This window comes from Bos grunniens, chromosome 16 (genome assembly GCF_055505025.1).
Source record: "Bos grunniens cultivar Pamir isolate PY7600 chromosome 16, Bosgru_T2T1.0, whole genome shotgun sequence".
Lineage (NCBI taxonomy): Eukaryota > Metazoa > Chordata > Mammalia > Artiodactyla > Bovidae > Bos > Bos grunniens.
In genome coordinates, this window is record NC_141180.1 from 29,599,323 (window position 1) to 29,620,996 (window position 21,674).

At 50.7% G+C, this 21,674-nt stretch overlaps 1 protein-coding gene and 1 long non-coding RNA gene across 5 annotated transcripts; both read right to left on the minus strand.

The window, feature by feature from the left end:
- Nucleotides 1–8,870: 8,870 nt before the first annotated feature.
- On the minus strand, nt 8,871–10,697 carry LOC147356449 (uncharacterized). The gene is made up of 2 exons (XR_015142730.1): nt 10,561–10,697; nt 8,871–10,200 (listed from the first exon to the last, which is right to left on the minus strand). It is a non-coding gene; the product is annotated as an uncharacterized LOC147356449 (long non-coding RNA).
- Nucleotides 10,698–10,733: 36 nt separating this feature from the next.
- On the minus strand, nt 10,734–15,916 carry HES4 (hes family bHLH transcription factor 4). 4 transcript variants are annotated; one of them, XM_086342495.1, is made up of 5 exons: nt 15,067–15,916; nt 14,866–14,961; nt 14,692–14,779; nt 12,408–12,500; nt 10,734–11,861 (listed from the first exon to the last, which is right to left on the minus strand). In XM_086342495.1, exons 1-5 carry the CDS (start codon nt 15,172–15,174, stop codon nt 11,845–11,847), a joined length of 402 nt encoding a protein of 133 aa, XP_086198621.1. In that variant the 5' UTR covers nt 15,175–15,916; the 3' UTR covers nt 10,734–11,844. The 4 variants fall into 4 exon arrangements, with proteins under 4 accessions (XP_086198621.1, XP_086198619.1, XP_086198620.1 ...); XM_086342493.1 differs by having other exon boundaries at nt 12,408–14,609; XM_086342494.1 differs by lacking the exon at nt 10,734–11,861 and having other exon boundaries at nt 11,969–12,500.
- Nucleotides 15,917–21,674: the final 5,758 nt, after the last annotated feature.

Sequence of the window (21,674 nt, forward strand, 5' to 3'; positions counted from 1 at the left end):
TGACCAACCTAGACAGCATATGAATAAGCAGAGGCATCACTTTTCGGACAAAGAGCCGTCTAGTCAAAGCTATGGTTTTCTAGTAGTCATGTATGGATGTGAGTTGGACCATAAAGAAGCTGAGCGCCAAAGAATTGATGCTTTTGAACTGTGGTGTTGGAGAAGACTCTTGAGAGTCCCTTGGACTGCAAGGAGATCCAACCAGTCCATTCTGAAGGAAATCAGTCCTGAATATTCATTGGAAGGACTGATGCTGAAGCTGAAGCTGAAGCTCCAATACTTTGGCCACCTGATGAGAAGGGCCAACTTACTGGAAAAGACCCTTATACAGGGAAAGATTGAAGGCAGGAGAAGGGGATGACAGAGAATGAGATGGTTGGATGGCATCACCAACTGGATGGACATGAGTTTGAGCAAGCTCCAGGAGATGGTGAAGGACAGGGAGGCCTGGCATGCTGCAGTCCATGGAATCGCAAACAGTCAGATACAACTGAGCAACTGAACAACAGTTTTAAATTTTAAAATAGTCCAAGTTATCAACAATTTCCTTTATTCTTATCACTGTTTATGTCTTTTTACAGAACTCTTTCCCTGCCCCTCCAAATCATGAAGATTTCACAATGTCTTTGCACGTTTTTAAAGCTCGGTCATTTCACCTCTCTCACTGGGAATACAGCCCACGTAGTCTCATATCAGTGGGCGGTGGGAACTGATTTCAGTGGGCGGTGGGTGATGGAGGTTCTTTCACAGTTTTGTTTCCAGATGGGCACCAGTTGTCCCAGCACCATGTCAGGACGCCGTGGCCCAGGTGTACGTGTGTGTGTGTGTTTGTGTGTGTGTGTGCACGTGCATGTCTACAGAAGCACAGCAGTAGAGTCCCCCCATGGGATTCACACAATAAGGAGGTTTGGAGAGTTTGGGGCAGGAGTTTTTCAACAGCTGCCATGACTGCCCTGGGAGAAAGTAAGGTTCTGCGGGGAGGCAGAGGTGCCTGGTTCCTGGGGCTGGAATTACCAGAAGTGTTCCCTTCCATTCCCTCTCCTCAATCATGGGCCTCCTTATGGGAAGGGCTCTGGAGAACTTGGGCATGTGCGCACTTCTGAAGCAGGGGGCCTTAGGTCTCCCGGGATATCAGTAAGGAGTACGGAGAATGGGTCCCTCTGGTACTCGGCCAGCGGTACCGCCAGGCGCCACCAGAGGGCGCGCGGGCTCCACGGGAAGTCGACCTAGTGCGCGGCTCCGGGCCCTGGTGGGGTGGCGGGTAAGGGAACATTTAGGGGGCGCTAGCTGGGGCGATTGGAGAAGGAAATGGCAACCTACTCCAGTGTTCTTGCCTGGAGAATCCCAGGGACGGGGGAGCCTGGTGGGCTGCCGTCTATGGGGTCGCACAGAGTCGGACACGACTGAAGCGACTTAGCAGCAGCAGCAGCAGCTGGGGCGACCCACTCCAGTACTCTTGCCTGGAAAATCCCATGGACAGAGGAGCCTGGTAGGCTGCAGTCCATGGGGTCGCTAAGAGTCGGACACGACTGAGCAACTTCACTTTGACTTTTCACTTTCCTGCATTGGAGAAGGAAATGGCAGCCCACTCTAGTGTTCTTGCCTGGAGAATCCCAGAGATGGGGGAGCCTGATGGGCTGCCCTCTATGGGGTCGCACAGAGTCAGACACGACTGAAGCGACTTAGCAGCAGCAGCAGCAGACCTAATGGAAGCAGAAGATATTAAGAAGAGGTGGCAAGAATACACAGAACTATCCAAAAAAGATGTTAATGATGTAAATAACCTCGATGGTGTGATTCTCACCTAGAACCGGACATCCTGGAGTAGGAAGTCAAGTGGACCTTAGGAAGTATTGCTACGAAGAAAGCATTGCTACAAAGAAAGCGAGTGGAGGTGATGGAATTCCAGCTGAGCTATTTCAAATTCAAAACATGATGCTGTTAAAGTGCTGCGCTCAATATGCCAGCAAATTTGGAAAACTCAGCAATGGCCACAGGACTGGAAGAGGTCAGTTTTCATTCCGATCCCAAAGAAAGGCAATAATAAAGACTGTTCAAACTACCACACAATTGCACTCATTTCACATACTAGTAAAGTAAGGCTCAAAATTCTCCAAGCTAGGCTTCAACAGTACATGAATTGAGAACTCCAAGATGTTCAAGCTGGATCTAGAAAAAGTAGAGAAACCAGAGATCAAGCTGCCAACATCCATTGGATTTAAGGAAAAGCAAGAGAGTTCCAGAGAAACATCTACTTCTGCTTCATTGACTACAGTAAAGCCTTTGACTGTGTGGATCACGACAAACTGGAAAATTCTTAAAGAGATGGGAATACCAGACCACCTGACCTGCCTCCTGAGAAACCTGTATGCAGGTAAAGAAGCAACAGTTAGAACCAGACATAGAACAACAGACTGGTTCCAAATTGGGAAAGTAGTATGTCAAAGGTGTATATTGTTACCCTGCTTATTTAACTTAAATGCAGAGTATTTCATGTGAAATGCCAGGCTGGATGAAGCACAAGCTGGAATCAAAATTGCTGGTAGAAATATCAGTAATCTCAGATATGCAGATACACCACCCTTATGGCAGAAAGCAAAGAAGAACCAAAGAAACTCTTGAAGAAGGTGAAAGAAGAAAGTGAAAAAACTGGCTTAAAACTCAACATTCAAAAAACAAAGATCATGATATCCATTTCCATCACTTAATGGCAAATAGATGGGGAGACAATGGAAACAGTGAGAGACTTTATTTTCTTGGGCTCCAAAATCACTGCAGATGGTGACTGCAGCCATGAAATTAAAAGATGCTTGCTCCTTGGAAGAAGAGCTATGACCTAGACAGCATATGGAAAAATAGAGACATCACTTTGAGGACAAAGATCCATCTAGTCAAAGCTATGGTTTTCCAGTAGTCATGTATGGATATGAGAGTTGGACCATAAAGAAGCTGAGCGCCAAAGAATTGATGCTTTTGAACTGTGGTGTTGGAGAAGACTCTTGAGAGTCCCTTGAACTGCAAGGAGATCCAACCAGTCCATCTGAAAGGAAATCAGTCCTGAATATTCATTGGAAATACTGATGCTGAAGCTGAAGCTCCAATACTTTGGCCACCTGATGGGAAGGGCTGACTCATTGGAAAAGACCCTGATACTGGGAAAGATTGAAGGTGGGAGGAGAAGGGGACGACAGAGGATGAGACATTTGGATAGCATCACTAACTTAATGGACATGAGTTTGAGTAAGCTCCAGTAGTTGGTGATGGACAGGGAAGCTTGGAGTGCTGCAGTCCATGGGGCTGCAAAGAGTCAGACACAACTGAGCGACTGAACTGAACTGAAAGTCAAAGAAACAGATCCAATATGGAGTCTAAATTTGCTCTTCCCTGTAGCAGTTGCAACTCGTGGGCTTGGTTACCTGGAGGCAGGTGGAATCTTCCTGGACCAGGGATTGAACCCATGTCCCCCGCACTGACAGACTGTTAACCACTGGACCGCCAGAGAAGTCCCTGGTCTTTTTATAATTAATAAGTAGTGTTCCATTGTTGGACATGCCAAGATTTGTTTATCCTTTCATATGTTGATGGACATCTGGGGCTATTATATATAAAGCTGCTAGAATGTTTAAGTCTTTGTGTGAACTTAAAAAAGAATATATAAAGAACTCCTGGGCTTCCATGGTGGCTCAGCAGTAAAGAATCTGCCTGCGATGTAGGAGTCCCAGGTTTGATTCCTGGGTTGGGAAGATCCCCTGGAGAAGAATACCCACTCCGGTATTCTTGCCTGGGAAATCCCAGGGACAGGTGGGTAGCAAAGAGTTGGAAATGATTTAGTGACTAAACAACAACAAAGAACCCTTAAGACTCACCAGTAAGAAAACAAAGAGTACCTGGTGGTCCAGTGGTGAAGAATGCAGGGGACACCAGTTTGACCCCTGGTCTAGGAAGACTCCATGCGCCACAGGGCAACAAATCCCATACACCAGGACTACTGGAGCCCACGCTTTGGAGCCTGCGCTCCACAATAAGGGAAGCCACTGCAGTGAGAAGCCCATGCGCCACAGTGAAGAGTAGCCCCTGCTCTCTGCAACTGGAGAAAGCCCACATGCAGCAACGAAGATCCATCACAGCCACACCTTCTTAAAAAAGAAAGAAAACAAATTACCCAGTGAAGAAAATGGATGAAAGATTTGACCAGTTATTTTATGGAAGACGATATGTGGATGCATTTAAACATAAAAAGATGCTCGACATCATTAGTCATTGAGGAAATGCAAATCAAAACCAAAATGAGACACTACTAACCACCTACTGGAACAGTAAAGTTTAAAGGTCTGACCAAACATAGAGCTGGCGAGGATGTGGGGCACAACTGGAGCTCTTATGCACCCCACATGGAGATGAAAAATGATAACCACACTGCAAAGCTACTGCTTCAGTGACTATGGTAAAGCCTTTGACTGTGTGGATCACAACAAACTGTGGGAAATTCTTAAAGAGATGGGATTATCAGACCATCTTACCTGTCTGCTGAGAAACTTGCATGGGAGTCAAGCAACAGTTAGAACCAGACATGGAACAATTGACTGGTTCAAAATTGGGAAAGGAATACATCAAGGCTGTATATTGTCATCCTGCTTATTTAACTTAGATGCAAAGTACATTATGTGAAATACTAGGCTGGATGAAGCACAAGATGGAATCAAGATTGCCTGGAGAAATAGTAACAACCTCAGATATACAGATGATACCACTCTAATGGCAGAAAGTGAAGAGAAACGAAAGCTTTTTGATGAGGATGAAAGAGGAGAGTGAAAAAGCTGGCTTAAAACTCAACATTAAAAACACTAAGATCATGGCATCTGGTCCCATCACTTCATGAGAAATAGAAGGAGAAGAAGTGGAAACAGTGAAAGACTTTATTGGGCTCCAAAATCACTGTGGATGTTGACTGCAGCCATGAAATTTAAAGACGCTTGCTCCTTGGAAGAAAAGCTATGACAAACCTAGATAGCATATTAAAAAGCAGAGACATCATTTTGCCAACAAAAGTCCATATCGTCAATAGTATGTTTTTTTTTCCCAGAGGTCATGTATGGATGCAAGAGTTGGACCATAAAGAAGGCTGAGTGCTGAAGAATTGATGCTTTCGAATTGTGGTGATGGAGAAAACTCTTGAAAATCCCTTGGACAGCAAGGAGATCAAACCAGTCAATCCTAAAGGAAATCAATCCTGAATATTCATTGGAAGGACTGATGCTGAAGCTGAAGCTCCAATACTTTGGCCACCTGATGCAAAGAGCCAATGCATTAGAAAAGACCCTGATGCTGGGAAAGACTGAAGGCAGGAGAAGGGGACCACAGAGGATGAGATGAATGGCATCCTGGACTCAATGGACATGAATCTGAGCAAGCTCAGGGAGATGGTGAAGGAAGCCTGGACTGCTGCAGTCCATCGAGTTGGAAAGAGTCCGGCACGACTAAGTGACTGAACCACAACAAATTCAGATATCCTGCACAATTTGTTGAAAGACTATTCTTTCCTCTACTGGGTTGTTTTGACATCCTTGTTGAAAAGCAAGTGACTAAAAGTGAAGGCTTGTTTCTGAACTCTCAATTCTTTTTGTTTTTCTGGCTACTTTATTTTTTTTTAATTGAAGGATATTTGCTTTACAAAATTTTGTGGTTTTCTGTCATACGTCAAGAATCAACCATAGGTACACCCATGTCCCCTCCCTCCCAAACCTCCTTCCGTCCCCTCCCCATTCCACCCTTCTTAGATAGTCGCAGAGTGAACTCTCAATTTTATTCCATCAAATCAATATGTTCAACCTCGTGCTAATACCGAATTGTCTTGGTTATTGTAGCTGTGTAGTAACCTTCGGAATAAGCAAGTTTGAGTCCTACAACTTTGTTCTTTTTCAAGATTGTTTTGGATATTCTGGGTCCCTTGGATTTCCATATAAATTTTAGGAGCACCTTGTCAATTTCTATGTTAACTGAAACTTTGAAGAGATTGTATTGAATCTAGCTCAATTTGGGAAATACTGTCATCTTAACAATGTTAAATATTCCAATCCATGAATGTGGAATGTCTTTTTGTTTATTTAGGTTTTTTAAAATTTTTTCTAAATGAGTTTAGAATTTTTAAATAATTAATTTCTGTCAACAATGTTGTATAGTTTTCAAAATATGTTTTGTTCTTTTATTAAATTTATTCATAAGATTTCTATTCTTTCTGATGGTATTATAAATTGAATAGATTTCTTATTTCATTTTCAGATTGTTAACAGTGCATGGAAATATAATTGATTTTAAAATATTGATCTTGTACCCAGGAAACTTGCTTAACTCATTTATTAATTTTAATGGTTTTTCTTAGTGCATTCCATGGAATTTTCTACATATAAGATCATATCATTTGAAAATAAAGAGTTCTACTTCTGTTCTTCAATATAGATGCATTTTATTTCATTTTCTTGCCTAACTGGCCTGGCTAGAACTTCCCACACCTTTTGGAATTTTTTGTCTGTTTCATTTTTGTTTTGGCAGTTCTCTAACTTTACAGGACAAGCAGCAGTTAGTGCTTATCCACATTAACTGTCTGTAGATGTTTTAAAGTGGTGGCATGTACATAGGTAACCAACATATAGAGCTTGTTTGGTGAATCTTCATCTTCACTACACTTTCATCTTGGAATAGAACTGGTGAGAGCAGAAATCAGTTTTATTGCTGGGTTTCAGCTATTTGATTATGATGTTTTTAAATGTAGTTTTCTTCAAACTTCTTGTGCTTGGATCTGTGGGCTTATCGTTTATGTCAAGATTGTAAGGCTTCGAGTCATTATTTCTTCAAATGTTTCTCACCTTCCCCTACCCCAGAAGCCAATGACACGTATGTCAAGCCCTTGATGTTGACCACAGCTCACTAATGCTCTTTTCTCCACTCCTAGTTTAAAACTCTGTTTTATGTTCAATAGTTTTTATTGTTATATTTGCAGTTTACTAATAGTTTCCTCTTCTGCATTTAATCTCTAATTTGCATTACTCCCACCCAGTGTGTTCCTTACGTCAGACATCATAATTTTCTTTTATCTCTTTGGCTATGCTGAGTCAGTTGCAGCATGCTGGATCTTCAGCTACAGCATGTGAACTCTTAGTTACAGCATTTGGGATCCAGTTCCCTGACCAGGGATCAAACCCAGAACCCCTGCATTGGGAGCGCGGAGTCTTAGCCACTGGACCACCGAGGAAGTCCCCCATCATAATTTTCTAAACGTTCATTTGGGGTTTTTTATATCTTCAATGTCTCCAACATATTCAGTCTTTCCTCCAGCTTCTCAAACATGTGACTTGCAGCTCTAACTACTGTTTCAGTGTCCTTGTTTATCATCTGTGACATTTCTAGGGTGCTTTCAATTGATTGAACTGTCTCCTTATCATAAGTCAGATTTTCCTGATTCCCTGTGTGCCCAGTAATTTTTTATTACTGAACGCCAGGCATTAATTTCAATGTGTTGGGTTCTAGATATTAATTTTTTTTCTGCTATGAACAATCTTGAGCTGTTCTGTGTGCAGCGTTACTTGGAAACAGCTTGAGCCTTTCAGATCTTGTTTGTAAACTCCGTTGGGCAGGCCTGGAACAGTGCTTCACCTGTGCTGAGCGTTCCTCACTGCTGGACAAGACCCTGTTGGTCACTCTGCCACCCGCCCTGCAGTTGCAGGGTTTCTGTTCTGGCTGGTGAAGACTGGAACTCTGTGAACTCAGGGGTTGCTGTCTAACCCTCTGGGGGTCCTTTCCCTGGCCTGGAAGAGTTTCCTCACAAGGGTATTCTAATCAGGTCTGAGGGTCCCCTGCAGCTCTCTGGAGTTCTGTCCTGTTATCTCTCTTCTTTCTGACCCCTGTGCTATGAACTCCAGCTGCATCTGTCCCTCAGGACTATCAGCTCCATCTCCTCGACTCAGGGAGTCTGCCTGGCTTCGGGCCCTGCACCAGGGCCTGAAAATTGTCTCCAAGTCGTCAGCTGGGGCTGTGTAGGGCCCACTCCACTTCTTTTCCATTTCCCAAGGACCAGTCTTTCATTTTCAATCTATGTTTTGGGAACTTCATGGTTGTTCAGTGGTTAGGACTGAGTGCTTTCACTGCTGTGGGCCCGGGCGATGCACAGTGGGCACCGGCATCACATAAGAACCAGAGCTCCTCAAACAGGCACCTGCTCCGCAGAGAAGATCAATTTGTTTTCTTCAGATGTCAGCAATGAAACTTCTTAAAGAAGAGTTCTTCTCCAGCTCCGCAGGGGGTCATGGTGAGTGACCTGCTGCTCCCGTGTGAATCTTACCTGGACAACGCATCCTTGGTGCCCGCTATGTAAAATATGTCATTTTGATATAAGATGCTTTGTCTCAAAAATGTCTATGAGGGGAGTTCCCTGCTTGCCTAGTGGTTAGTATGCTGGGTTTTTCACTGCCGTGGCCCAGGTTCAAGTCCTAATCAGGGAATTAATATTCCATGAGCTGTGCAGTGTGGCCAAAAAAAAGGGTAAGACTATCTTTGATGTCATTGGAAAAGACCCAATGCTGGGAAAGATTGAGGGCAGGAGAAAGGGGCAACAGAGGATGAGATGGTTGGATGGCATCATCGACTCAACGGGCATGAGTTTGGAGCAAACTCTGGGAAATGGTAAAGGACGGGGAAGCCTGGCGTGCTATAGGCCATGGGGTTGCAAACACTCAGACACGACTGAGCAACCGAACAACAACAAGGGTGAAACAGTCCTCAGAACTCGCTGAGAATCTGCTTCTCAGGTTATAATCCTCAGTTTGGCTCAAATAAAATTCCCTTTTTTTTTTTTTGTTTTTGATAGTTAAATGAAATTTCATTGACACATTACAGGCTTTATTTCATTCACTCCACACAATACTCCCCAGCTCCAGGCTGGGGCGGATCCAACTTTCCCCAGGACCCTGGGGTTCAGGCTGGAACTCCTCCCGACCCAGGAAGACATCGATCGCTGGGTTTGCACAGGAGTCAAATCTGTGTGGCAGGGAAGGACCTGGGCACAAGACGCACCAACCCAAATACCCAGAACTCCTGTTCCTGTCCTGGGAGGGGCAGTCAGCAGCCACCTCCAGCCTCCTGTCTGTGTAGTAACATCAAGCCCAGGGGTCCTGGTCAGCAGGGCTGCCCTAACAGCACAAATCAATAATAGGAACCCAGAGGCAAATGCCAGCATGGGTGTGCGTTCCATGAGGACCTCTTTCCAGGGAAAGCCTGCCTTCCGGTCATGTCCTGAGCATGAGCTCTCCCTTCTCGTCCCTTTTGAAAAGGAAAGGCACTAATCCATGACCGAATTTCCTTCCAGAGGCCCCACTTCCTAAAGCCACCACCTTGGGGGGTAGTATTCAACATATGAATTAGCAGGGCAAGGGACAGTTTGCAGACAAATATCCAGTCCATAGGACCTGGGCTCTGCTCTGGAAAAGTCTAACCAAAAAGTTTGGGCTCCAAGTGGGCAGACTGGTCAGCTCAGTCGTGGGATGTTACCCTCACCTCTTAATTCAACAAAAGAAACTTCAGGGGACACAGAGAGAAGAAAATCCCATGTATACACAGCCAGATGATGCCCTGTCCCACCTGGGGTTTGGTCCAGAACCAGCCTCCTGATCCAGGTAGAGGAAGAAGCTCGGCCAGGTCTTCCCTAATACTTTACTGATCCTGGGCTGGCAGGGAAAGTCCAAGCCTAGGGCCCCAGAGGCCTGCGCTTTGAAAGGCCATGTGAAGGGAGGGTCAGGAGCTGAAGGGCCCTGGCTGGAGCCCAGCCCCTGGATATCGTGTATGGCCCAGGTCATGGTCAGCTCATATGTCAGGGGATGGACATGGCGGCCAGGAGAGGACCATGGTGCCTCCCCACACCTGGAGCTGCTGAGCCCTATCCCACGTGCTAGACAGAGTAAGGGGTGCTGGGGGATCCTAGCGAAGGGAAGTCCTCCTCTTCACCAGCCTCTGGCCCACTTGTGGGTAAAGACGGGAAGGCAGGAATTGGCCCCCACGTCCCCACACAGACATGCAGACTTTTTGTTTGAAGCAGGAGCCCAGGAGGTGAGCCCAAAGTCACCAGGTGGGTGTCAGGGTCAGGCAGGACACCAAGAAGAGACCTCTGAAGCAGCATCAGCCAGTTGCCTCTTGGTCACCATGGACACCAGGCTGCAAAGAAGGTTGATGTGCCCACTGGGGACAGGTCAGTGTGGCCCTGGGGGCAGGTTGCAGGGTTTGTGCTGGGAATGGCAGGCTGATGGGAACAGGCCTCTCTGGGCAGGGCAGTCAGCTCTGTGGTTCCCAGCATGGAGCATCGCCCATGCCTGTTTTTGTTTGAAATCTGGGGCCCCAGAACCCCCAACACCATGTTCTGATACAGTGTGCCCCCTCAGTTACTGAAACAGAAATGGCCCTAAGCCCTGCCCACAAGCCACAGGGATGGGGCCTGGGCTGTGGCTGGTCAGCCCAGGATGGGAATGGAAGGGGACAGGGGGCTGGCCTGTCCCTGCACCCGTAGCTGGCACTCACAGGGGAACTGCTTCCCAATGGACATGAGTCCAGTCTGCTCTGCTCATCACCACCACTGCAAGGGCTGTTTCTGGGCCTTGCTCCACCCATCCTCTTCCACAACCCCATCATCAAGTGGGCACGTGATGCTGGAGGCCCTGGGTGACCATGGGCACGTTAGTTGTATACTGCTATTGTTACTTACAATAACTTTAATTTTACATAAAACATTGTTAATTATAGCTGTACAACAAATTAACCTACAATTTATCCGTTTAAAACAACAAACACATTATCTCACACAATTTCTGAGGGATAGGAGTCCTGGAACTGCTCAGCTGGGTGGTCCCGGCTCTCAGTCTCTTCGGATTGCTACTGAGATGTCGGCAGCAGCTGGGGTCCCAGCTGAAGGCTGGAGACCAGCTTATAAACCCCACACTCTGTTGGCCGCTCCATAGCAAAGAACAGCTGGCCTCCTCCAAGTGGAGGATTTTAGGGACAGAGAGAGACAGGCCAGGATGCCCCTGCGACCTCATCTTCTACAGGACCTTACTGCTGATGCAGGTCAACCTCAGTACATTCAGAGGTAGAGTACCAGGTCGGGGCTCTTGGGGGGGGTGCCTCCTGGGAGGCTGTCAACCCCAGGGCCTGTTTCCTTGCCCAGTGGTGCCTCCCAGGATAGGTATGGCCCCTAGAGCTTCAAGGGGCAGAGAGCAGCCAGACACGGCTCCAGAACCCTCTGGGCTCAGCTTCTTTCTTGGGGGAAAGGGGAGCAGGTCCTAGAGCCTAGAGGAGGCTGTTGGGGCCTGGAGATAATCAGGTGATCACAGGAGCTCTGGTTGGGAAGCTAAGGGCTCACCTTTCAAAAGTCAAGGCTCCCAGGAGCCCCAGGTCCTACCCCATTTCAAACTCCCAAGTACCTGGAGTTTTCTGGGCCTGGCGAGGCCGACTGCTGTCACCGTTAGGACCAACTCTTTCTCCAGATTTCAAACACCTATGATTTGCTGTCATTGTTAGTCCCCAAGCCCTGACCTCACAGGCAAGAAAGAGGGACCCAGAGTCACAGGGTTCCACAGGGCGAGACACCCACAGAGGCAGGCAGAGCACCTGACTACACACAGGAATTCAGCAAACACTCATTGACCCTTGGTCCCCACCAGGAACTGGGCGGATGGAGGCCACAGAGGAACACCGCTCCACCTGCCAGTGGCGGGGAAAAGGGGCCACACCCTCCCCCAGAAGGAGGAAGTTCTGGTTCTTTCCCCACCCCCTCCGCACTTTTGTCCAGAGAAGGTGCTTCTTCTATTATCCACCGAGAAAGTCTGCAAGACAAAAGCCAAAACACAAATACTTGGGGAGGGGGGGTTTGCGGTGCAGAGGAATTCCCCAGAGCCCCTCTGAGGCAGGGGAGGGACAGGCAATGGGTGGAAGAGTGGGGAGGGTGGGAGGAAGAAGAGTCCACCCCAGCTCTCCACAGACCAGGCAGGGGTCCAGGCTGAGTGTGGAAAGGGCCATGGCTCCACCCCCAGCAGACGCCAGGATACTGCCCTCAGCTGCCCAGGGGCAGCCTGGGGAGGGGCCCAGCCTCAGCTGTGCTTCCTCAGACTCCCCTAATCTAATCAAGGGTGACACTCCTTTCACCCAAGCTAATTAATGAGGCCTGTATGGCCTGAGCGTCTTTCTGTTCCAAGCAGGTACTGGGGATAGGAGTGAGTGACACAGACAGGGCCCTGGCCTCCAGAGCCCTTGGAGCCTGGGGTGGCTATCTCAGGTGGGAAAGTGGGGAGAGAACCTCGGGGGGCAGGGAGGGGGCTGAGTAGGGAAGGGCCAAAGGGGGCAGGGAAGGGACAGAGACACGAGGAACTTGCCTGTCTGAGGAACAGTGTGGTTCCCTCGGAGCTGGAGAGGTCCCTGGAGGGCTGACAGGGGCCTCAGCACAAACACCTCTTTGGCGACAGCGTCTTGAGGACAGATGACCAGGAACAGGAAGTAAGGAAGTAAAGGGAAGCACAGCCCAGGAACAGGGGGATCTGGTTTGACACTGTGATTGCCCCCTCCCTGAGGAGTGATGACTCGAGCTCCATGTGACCTTCCTGGGCAGCCCTCCTCCCTCTGGCCACCAGGTGGGGAGATCCCTCTTATTCTTTCAGGCCACATGGAACCCAGCTCTGAGGAGGCCTTGTCCACCCCTCTACCCACCCAACCACCTGGCTTCATATCCCAAAGTCCCTTGTCTTCCCCTCCTGCACTGAGCCTCCACCCCAAACAGCTCCCCTTCCCCAAAAAAGCTGAAATTCTGGCTCCTGAAATGGACCCTCTGCAACTCTTCTGCTGGGAGGGCTCCCAGGCTGGTCAGCAGTAATGTCCCCACAGTCCTGCTGGTGACCCAGCTCTCTGAGCCTCCCCAGGGCCTGGACCAGTGAGTGTGTGCAGGTCCCAGGGTGTGGCTCCTGGCCCACATGGCTGCCACTGCCCCAAACCCTGGACACCCAGGGAGATGGGCCAGGCAGCCAGAGAGCAGGAGGGGACTGGCTTGGTGGGACTTGAAGGGCCCTGCTTGGTGTGCACGGCTGAGTCCTGGAGGGCAGATGAACCTTGCTCACGAACTGTTGGGGTCATTGGAGGAGGAGATAAGCCTCTAGCAGTGACTAACCCCCCTCCTCCCTGATGCTCCCTGGCCAGGCAGGTAGCTGGCAACCATCTGATGAAATTGGCTGTGGGTGGGAAACCCATCTTGCCTTGACCTCAGAGGGCTCAGGATGAGACACTGCAGTGTCAGCCACATGACTCAACCACCTCCTCACTGCCCCTGGAGCACAGCGTTCAGGAGCAGCCTGAGGAGACCTAGGACCACAGGACAGTGGCTCCCCGGCCAATGCCCCACGCTGGCTAGGATCACTGTATTGTGGGGTCAGCATACAGCCAGTGTTCAAGACAGGAGCATAGGCCTGCCAATGAACCCCCAATTCCTTCCTACTGTCGGGGGACTCCCTCTCAGGGGAGGACTGGGCTCTGGCGGGAGGTGAGCCCCAGTACAAAGTGCCCTTTGTCAGGCCGGTTGGGGGCCCTGCCTCTAGGACTCAGATGCCCTCTTCTGCTGGCCCCCATCTGCTGGGCAGAGACTGGCTTGGGGCAGGCTTGACCCACAGGTGCCAAGAGTAGTTCTGTGCTCCCCCGGGAGAAGGCAGGCGGTGCACCAGGCCAGAACCCAAGCTTCAGCCCACCTCAGCCCCAGAGACAACAGCGTGCACACGTCTCTGCCTTCCAGGGGCCTCAGGAGGGGTTGCGGGGAGAGAACTGTGCCCCAGGAGGATTCACGACCTCTTCTCAGCACTGGGAGACGCTCTGGGAAAGTGGTAACTGTTCCAGTCCTGCCTGAGCCCCCCAGGGACATCTCACACACACCCTCCTCCCTCGAGGCGGTCGGCTTCAGCGCAGAGGGACACAGCCAAACTCAAGGCCGGCCGAACCCCTGAGCGGCGCACCGGCCGGCCCAGGTGGGAGCTGAATAAATCCCCACGGCCCGGCCCGGCCCGGCCCGCCCCGCCCGTTCATGAGAAGACATCAACCGACCCCGGCGCTGGGCCTCGGCCAAACTGGACCCTTCACGAAGACGACAAAACAAAATTCCCAGCCGATCTCTGGAAATAACCATTTTCTGGCACAGTCTCAGTCGGTTGTAGGGCCGCGGTCTCACCGCAGCCACGGCCTCCAGGGCGCGCCCTGGCCCTGAGCCCCGGCCCCGGGGGCGGCGAGGGCCAGCCCGGGCAGGAAGATGGGTGCCAAGGCCGCCCCGGGGCGCGGCAAGGGGCAAGGGCCGTCAAAGGCTGGCGGCGGCAGGCGGCCCGCGTAGATCTCGGGCTCCTGGGCTTCAGTGGCTGGGGCCAGTGGAAGCGGGCGGCGCGCGGGCCCCAGCCGGGCCAGGCAGGCTGCCAGATGGCAGAGCAGACGAGACCGCACGTCCGCAGGGACGCCCTCGCAGCCAGCTAGGAAGCGATTCACTTCGGCCAGACACTCATGGAAGCCGGCGCGATACTTGCCCAGGATGGCGGGGTCCGAGCGGAGGGCAGCTGCGGGGGTGGCAGGGACAGGCGGTCGGCGCCCGCGGCCTCAGCCCCGGCCCCTGAGCCCTCGCCGCCGCCCTCGCCTCACCTGTCACCTGCACGCGCCGCAGGCTCTGCAGGTGCCTCACGGTCAGCTCCAGGATGTCCGCCTTCTCCAGCTTCGAGCGGCGGGAGCTCTGCGGGCGGGGCCGGTGAGGGCGGCGGGCCGCCCAGGAAGGCCGGGATTCCAGGCTCCCCAGTCTTGTCCCCACCCCCAACTCACCTCTTTCCTGAGGGCGTCCAGGAGGAGACTCTGCAGCTGAGCCAGACTCTCGTTGATGCGCGCTCGGCGCCGCTTCTCCATGACGGGCTTGGAGGACTGTGGAGCCGGCAGCCACTGAGTCCTGCAGGCATCAGCTCCCCTCTCCCCTTCGCGGCCCCCCCCCCCCCGCTCCTGCCAACCCACGCGCGGCCAGGTCCCCACCTTCCGGTGCTCGGCCACGCTCCGGGGCTGGTCTGGGGTCCGGCTGGCGCCGGCCGCCGCTCCCGCCCGCGGCGAGGCCCTCGGCTTCCCCGGGATGTCCGCAGGCATGGTGCGCCCCTTCGCCACCCCCAGCCGAGGGCAGGCTGGGCGCGCGGTTTCCCAGGCACTTCTCCCGCGGGTCCCAGGCTCAGCTACCAAGCGCGTGTCTGCAGCAGCCCGGCTATTTAAGGCAGCGCGGCTGCGGGGCGTGGGAATCCCTCTCCGCGTTCTTTCCCACACTCGAGCCAGCCAATGAGCCGCCGGCGCCGGGCAGCCCGCCCCCGGCCCCTGCCCCCGCCGGCTGTCAGTCACGAGTCAGCTCCCGGCCCACAGACCCCGCTGGCGACAAAGGCTAGCCGGGGCACCCCGCCCGCGCCTGCCTCGGACCACGCCGGCCAGGCGGGAAAATAGCCGCGCCCCGGTCCCCAGTTCCGAGCGATGCGCCGGGAGGGGGCCTCTCCGGGAGGGCGGAGGCGCGAGGCTCACCTTCAGGCCGAGCGGGGACCGCGAGAAGTCTGAAAGGAAAATTCGCGAGGGGCCCTTATGCGCTCACGAAGAACCGGCGAGCCTCCGCCTTCCGCGGATCCCGCGGGGGCCTTGGACCTCCGCGCAGCCTGCGAATCTGACCCTCGCCGCCAGCAGCACCTGCACGATGCCGGGGACACAGTGAACATGGAACACCAGCTGCTGGACAGGAGAGAGGCTGACTGGCCAAGGTCGTGAGGGAAGCAAGGTGGCATCACAGGGCCAAAGAAAGTAATGCCGCAGAGCAGATAGTGACGTCATCACAGGCAGGATGTTGTCATGGTATGGAATGTAAGGATGTTACTGGTCAGGCTGGTGATGTCTCCAAGCAATCATAGGTGATGTCTCAGGGTTAAGGTAGATGATGACACAAGCCAGATGTAATGATGTATGGTCACTGGTGATGTCACTGTCTTCTGGATTACCCAAAAGTGATGAGCCAAGCAGCAGCCAAGAAAGTAGAACTCACAAAAAATGAAGGATAATTGTTACATTTCTGTTTGTTATTTCAAAGAAGCACGTGGAGGAAAGAGGGCTAAGCTTATTTTCGTGTTTGATGCTGTTTTCACTTTGAATTCCCTTGTGGGGCACAATCATGTTTTGAGTTCTGGGGATGCCAGCCCATGGTGGCCTGGGCAGTCTTGTCTGCATCCCACAAACCTCTCTGGAGGCTCACTGTAGGCCTGACTGTCCTTGGGGCTGGGGAGGCCTCTCCTGAACTCTGAACTGATGTGGGAGGAAAAGGCAAATGAGCAAAATAAATAATGACATGGTTTCCAGAGACAGAAAGAAATGTGTAGGTTTTGGGGGGAGCCGAAAGCCTTCTTTCCACTGAGTGGTCTGGATGGTATTTTTGCAGTGAGCTCTGCTGGAGAAGGCAATGGCAACCCACTCCAGTACACTCGCCTGGAAAATCCCATGGATGGAGGAACCTGGTAGGCTGCAGTCCATGGGGTCATTGAGAGTCGGACAAGACTGAGCGACTTCACTTTCACTTTTCACTTTCATCCATTGGAGAAGGAAATGGCAATCCACTCCAGTGTTCTTGCCTGGAGAATCCTAGAGACGTGGGAACCTAGTAGGCGGCCATTTATGGAGTCGCACAGAGTCGGACATGACTGAAGCGACTTAGCAGCAGCTAGCTGCAAGTCCAGAGGAGGAAGTGGCATTCCCAGAATGGAAAGGAACCACAGGGCCAAGGGAGGAGGGGCCGGGACAGGTGGGAGCCAGGCTCTAGTGGCTTCAGGTCCCCAGAGGGGTCTAAGAGAGTCATGCTTGGCTTTTCTGAGCAGCAGAGTGGCCCAACTGGCAGCTCGGAAGGGCCACCTCCCACACTACATTCTACCTGGTGGGTGGCGATGCTGGCTGGCCCCCACCTCAATACCCTTTCCCAGGGGTCCAGTCTGGGGCCCAGTGCCGACGCCTGTGATGCAGGTTTGATCACTGGGTGGGGGAAGACACCCTGCCCCCTCCCCGGAGGAGGAAATGGCAACCCACTCCAGTATTCTTGCCTGGGAAATCTTATGGACAGCCTGGCGGGCTACAGCCAAAAGGGTCACAAAGAGTCAGACACAACTGAGCAACTGAAGGAAGGACCCTCCTGTACCTGTTTCCTCACCTGTAAAATGGGCTACCTTTTCATTTAGCCCTGGGCTATAGTCCATGGCATCGCAAAGAGTCGAACATGACTGAGCAACTAACACTTTCACACTTTGACTGAGAAGATAAATGAGATCTGATTTTGAAAGCACCCAGCACATGCAAGCGGGACAGAGTCACCTGGATTCACCTCTGCCACAAGCCCCACTGTATCCTCTACCCTCTGAGACACCCTCTCCCTACCTGGGGTCTTCAGAAGCCTGTTTCTTGGCCCTTCCAGCCCCAACAAGGAGCCTTCTGTCACCCAGAGCAGAGTGAGTCCCAGGGGTGTCATCTACATCCCTGTGTCCTTCCCACTGGGCTGCACCCCCACTCTCTCTCTGGGCCCTCCTACCTCTGGCTGTCCCCTCCCTGCCTTTTACATCTGGATTTGATCTCTGGTAGGACCTGGGACTCCTGGGGACCGTAGGGGCTCCCTTGCTCTGAGTAGGGAGGGAGAGTCCTAGGCTGCAGTGGGGAAACTGTGCTGAGAAATACTGACGTGGAACACTGCATTTTCCAAAGATGGCTACAATACATCCACCCCAAATACTCTACCTGTGTGTCCTTGGTGAGATTTTGTGATGACATTAACCAGCAAAGACAGGGGCAGTGGTGATCTATGAATTCTGAGGCTTGACTTGAAAAACGTGCACCTTGCTGTCCTGGGAAACTCACTCCTGGAAACCACTGGCCCCTCTGTGAGGAAACCCGAACTGGCCTCATGGAAAGGCCTCATGGAGAGGCCTTGTATAAGTGTTGAGCTGGGAACCTAGAAATCTCAGCTTCCAGACAGGTGATCCCAACCTGCCGCTTCAGAGCCCCCACTCACACTTTCCCAGCCAGCTCTGTGTGCTCTGTTCCACTCTTGATTCACATGACTGGTGTTACTGTGACACTTTCGGGTCATTCGTTACGAAACAATAGTAACTGGAACAGCTAAGATGGCCCAAGCCCTGGACCCACACCCCTCCCCAGCCCCACCCCCCAAACCTTGTTCCTTCCTTTCTCTGGCATTCACAGAGTCACAGGAGCTTCCCGCACTGGCTGTCCATCTGACGAGGTGACTTTTGCAGCTATCCAAGGCCAACTATCTGTCCTCCTAGATCTAGGCTTGAGTTGGCCAAGTCCCAGTAGGCTGATGGTCCCAGGGGCATCTCTAGGGACCACTGTTGGCCACTGGGCAGGAAAAGTAGTGGGGGAGTCTGTGTGGGAAGATAAGTGTATTTTCCAGTCCAGACACTGGGCTGCAGCCTTGGTGGTGGGTGGGGGGATGGTCTTTCTCACGTCTGGCTCCCATGACAGCATTCCACAACATTCAGACAGTGTCCCTCCGGGGCCTGCCAGGTGCTGTCTGTGCACAGGCCCATCCCAACCTCTGACAGGGGGGTGGCACCTGCACTTGCACCCTGCCCCTCAGCATTCCACAGGCACATGGGTCCCAGGATATCAGAGACACCATAGACCATGACCAGCAACCCCATCCTCCTGTTCCCTCCTCTCCTGCCAAGGGACAACAGGCTGTGGACTCAGGCAGCCAGGACCAGAGTTGCCATGTGACCAGGCTAGAGTCATTGCAGGGTCTCTCCTGGAGCATGGGAGTTGGGTCCTGAGATGATAAAGTGGCAGAGGCTAGGGCTGGAGGAACCCAGGATTCAGTATAGAGAAGAAGGAAGCAGATGACCAGGACCCTAATCTTAACCCTGAGGGGGCATCTTTCATTTTTACAGGCCAGCGGACCAAGACACCTTCCCTCGGCTCTTGGTGCTGAGCAGTTGGAGCATCCCCCCAACACCTGATGCATGACAGCACCTCCCCCGAGGTCTGGGCATTGTCAACATCTTTCTCCATTATTGAATGTTGACACCTCTCCACACTGGGGAAGCCATGTCTCCCCAATTCTGTGTGGTGACAGAGCTTCCCACCCTGTCTGTCTGTGATGCCACCTCCCTGTGGGCTTCCATGGGTGCTTTTCTCTCCAGTCTCCTTGGACCACTACTCTCTGGAGAGGTATGCTTTGCTCTCCTGCTGGTCACATCCAGACTAGTTTCTTCTTCACCAAAAAAAGTCCCAGCTTTGAACCTCATCTTATTAACAGATCTCATCTTGTGAAGTCCACTGCAACCCTGCGGGGGGGGGCCTCCCCATACCTTCTGAAGGTTCACTCCTGATTCCCTGTCACTTTCTCCAGCGGCTCCTGTCACAGTCCTTGTTGACTTCCAAATTCACACGGTTGATCTTCTGGACTTCCTGGCTTCCATGGGGCATCCTGGCGTAGAGTTGGCAACTAAGCTTCCAATCCTAAGTACTGGGTGTAGACTGTAGCCCTCATATTCCCATCCACCCTGCAGGACACGCCCACCAGGAAGCCCCGCCCACAGGGCACAGGTCAGCATCTGCAGTACAATATCCTGCTGCTTTCCCAGTGTAACCTGGGGTTCTGCCTCCCCCCTCCACACTCTCAGCCTCTTGTCTCAGGTTCTGCCTCCCGCTTCTCCTTGTGCCTTTCAGTCCTCTGGAACTTGGGGAACAAGTCTTCACTCTAATCTTTCTATCCACACAACTGGAGCACTCTCTGCCCAGTGGTGGAGCCTGACTGAGGCACCAGCCTCCTCTGAATCTGACTATTCTCAGTTCTCAGAACAGCATTCTGCCATCGTCCTTGACCCTCAGAGTTCACTCCCAGTGCTGCTCTGGCAGGTCCTACAGTGGCTCTATCTCCCTGATGTATACAAACACCCACTTCTGACCTATTGCTTTTCCACCACTGGCTGCAAGCCGCCACCAGCTTCGGCCTGGAATTTTGTAGTTCTTTGCCATGGCAAGGCAGCCAGTCTTGGAGCCGAGTGCTCAATGGGGGCAGGTGGACAGGAAAGGAGATTAGAGGGTCAGCAGAGTGGTCAGAAGAACAAGCCTAAGCTCCTCTCTTCTCTCGGAAGCTTATGGGAAGCCATGGGAGAGAAGGTTGTGTGTAGATCACTCTGGCCCTTGGCTCCACCACAGATTATGGGGTCAGGATAGAAGCACAGCCACTCGGCTGTATCCATAGCAGCCTCAGTGGACGAGGGCGCATAGATATAAGTGAGGTCATGGATATTCTTGGGAGTTTTTTGTTGTTGCTACTGCTGTTAGATGGCTGAAGGGCTTAAAAATAAAAGCAAGTGTATTAAACGATATAGATACTGTTTTAAAGGTTTTGGGAAGTTTAAGTTAGTTTGTAAATGAAACCAAATATTAACCAAAGACCCCTTTATAAGTAGCCATTGTAACTTCATAAATAGGATATTCAGGTTTTTGTCTAGAACATATGTATTTTGTGATCATGTTGTTAGGTGCATACAAATTAAAAATAATTTCATTTTACCAGTGAGCTCAACCTTTTATTGTTATGCAACCTTCTGTATCTAGTAATGCTTTGACTATAAGGTTTCTTTGTTAATCTGTTAGTGAAACTGTTAATACGGTCACATCTGCTTCCCTTTAGTTAACATTACACAGTAGGTTTCTTTTCTCCTTTTACTTTCAGTTTCCTGTACCTTTATATTTCATATTATTTATGTCTTCTGTAAGCTGTGTAAAATCAGATTATTTTTAATCAGGCTGACAATCCTGGTCATTTAGTCCCCCTGGATTTCAGACCTCTGCTCTTTAGAACTGTGAGGGAATACATTTCTGTTGTTTTAAGCCACCCAGTTTGTGGTGGCTTAAAAGCCTCCAAGACACAGAGACATGCTTCCAGGGCTATCGTTTTGCCTGCCGAAAGCCTTTGCATCTAGTTCCTCTTGTCCAAAGCAGGTGATATTCAATAAAGTAACTAAAAGAAAATAAAGGTTCTATTACTATATATACCATATTCTTGTTATCTTTTTAAAATTTTTTATTACTTAAAATTTTTTTGAATTGTTGTTTCATTCCTTTATCTTTGTGCCATATTTAATAATGGTCATCTAGGGACTTTCCTGGTGGTCCAGTGGTTAAGACTTAGTGCTTCCAATGCAAGGGGCATGGGTTTGACCCCTAATCAGGGAACTAAGATCCTGCTGGCTGCATGCCATGCCCGAAAAAAACAAAACAAAACAAAACAAAAAACAGAATCAAAATAATGGTTTTTTGAAGAAGACAGGGATTTTCACATTCTGTAATATTTGTTTTGTTTGTGGCTTTCTTTTTATAATACTAATATTATTTATGCAAGGAATGAGTCAAGTTAGAAATTTAGAATAATATAAACAATATTTAAACTGTTTTATGCATGTTAACAACTTTGGTGCCTTATGATTATTTGGGGGGAATTGATGGAATGATTAATTCATATGAAAACAATTTGGTTTTCCCCATTCCTTTTATTTAAAATTTGTTTATTTAGTTTAAAATTTATTTTTAAAATATTTAATTATTTTTAGGTA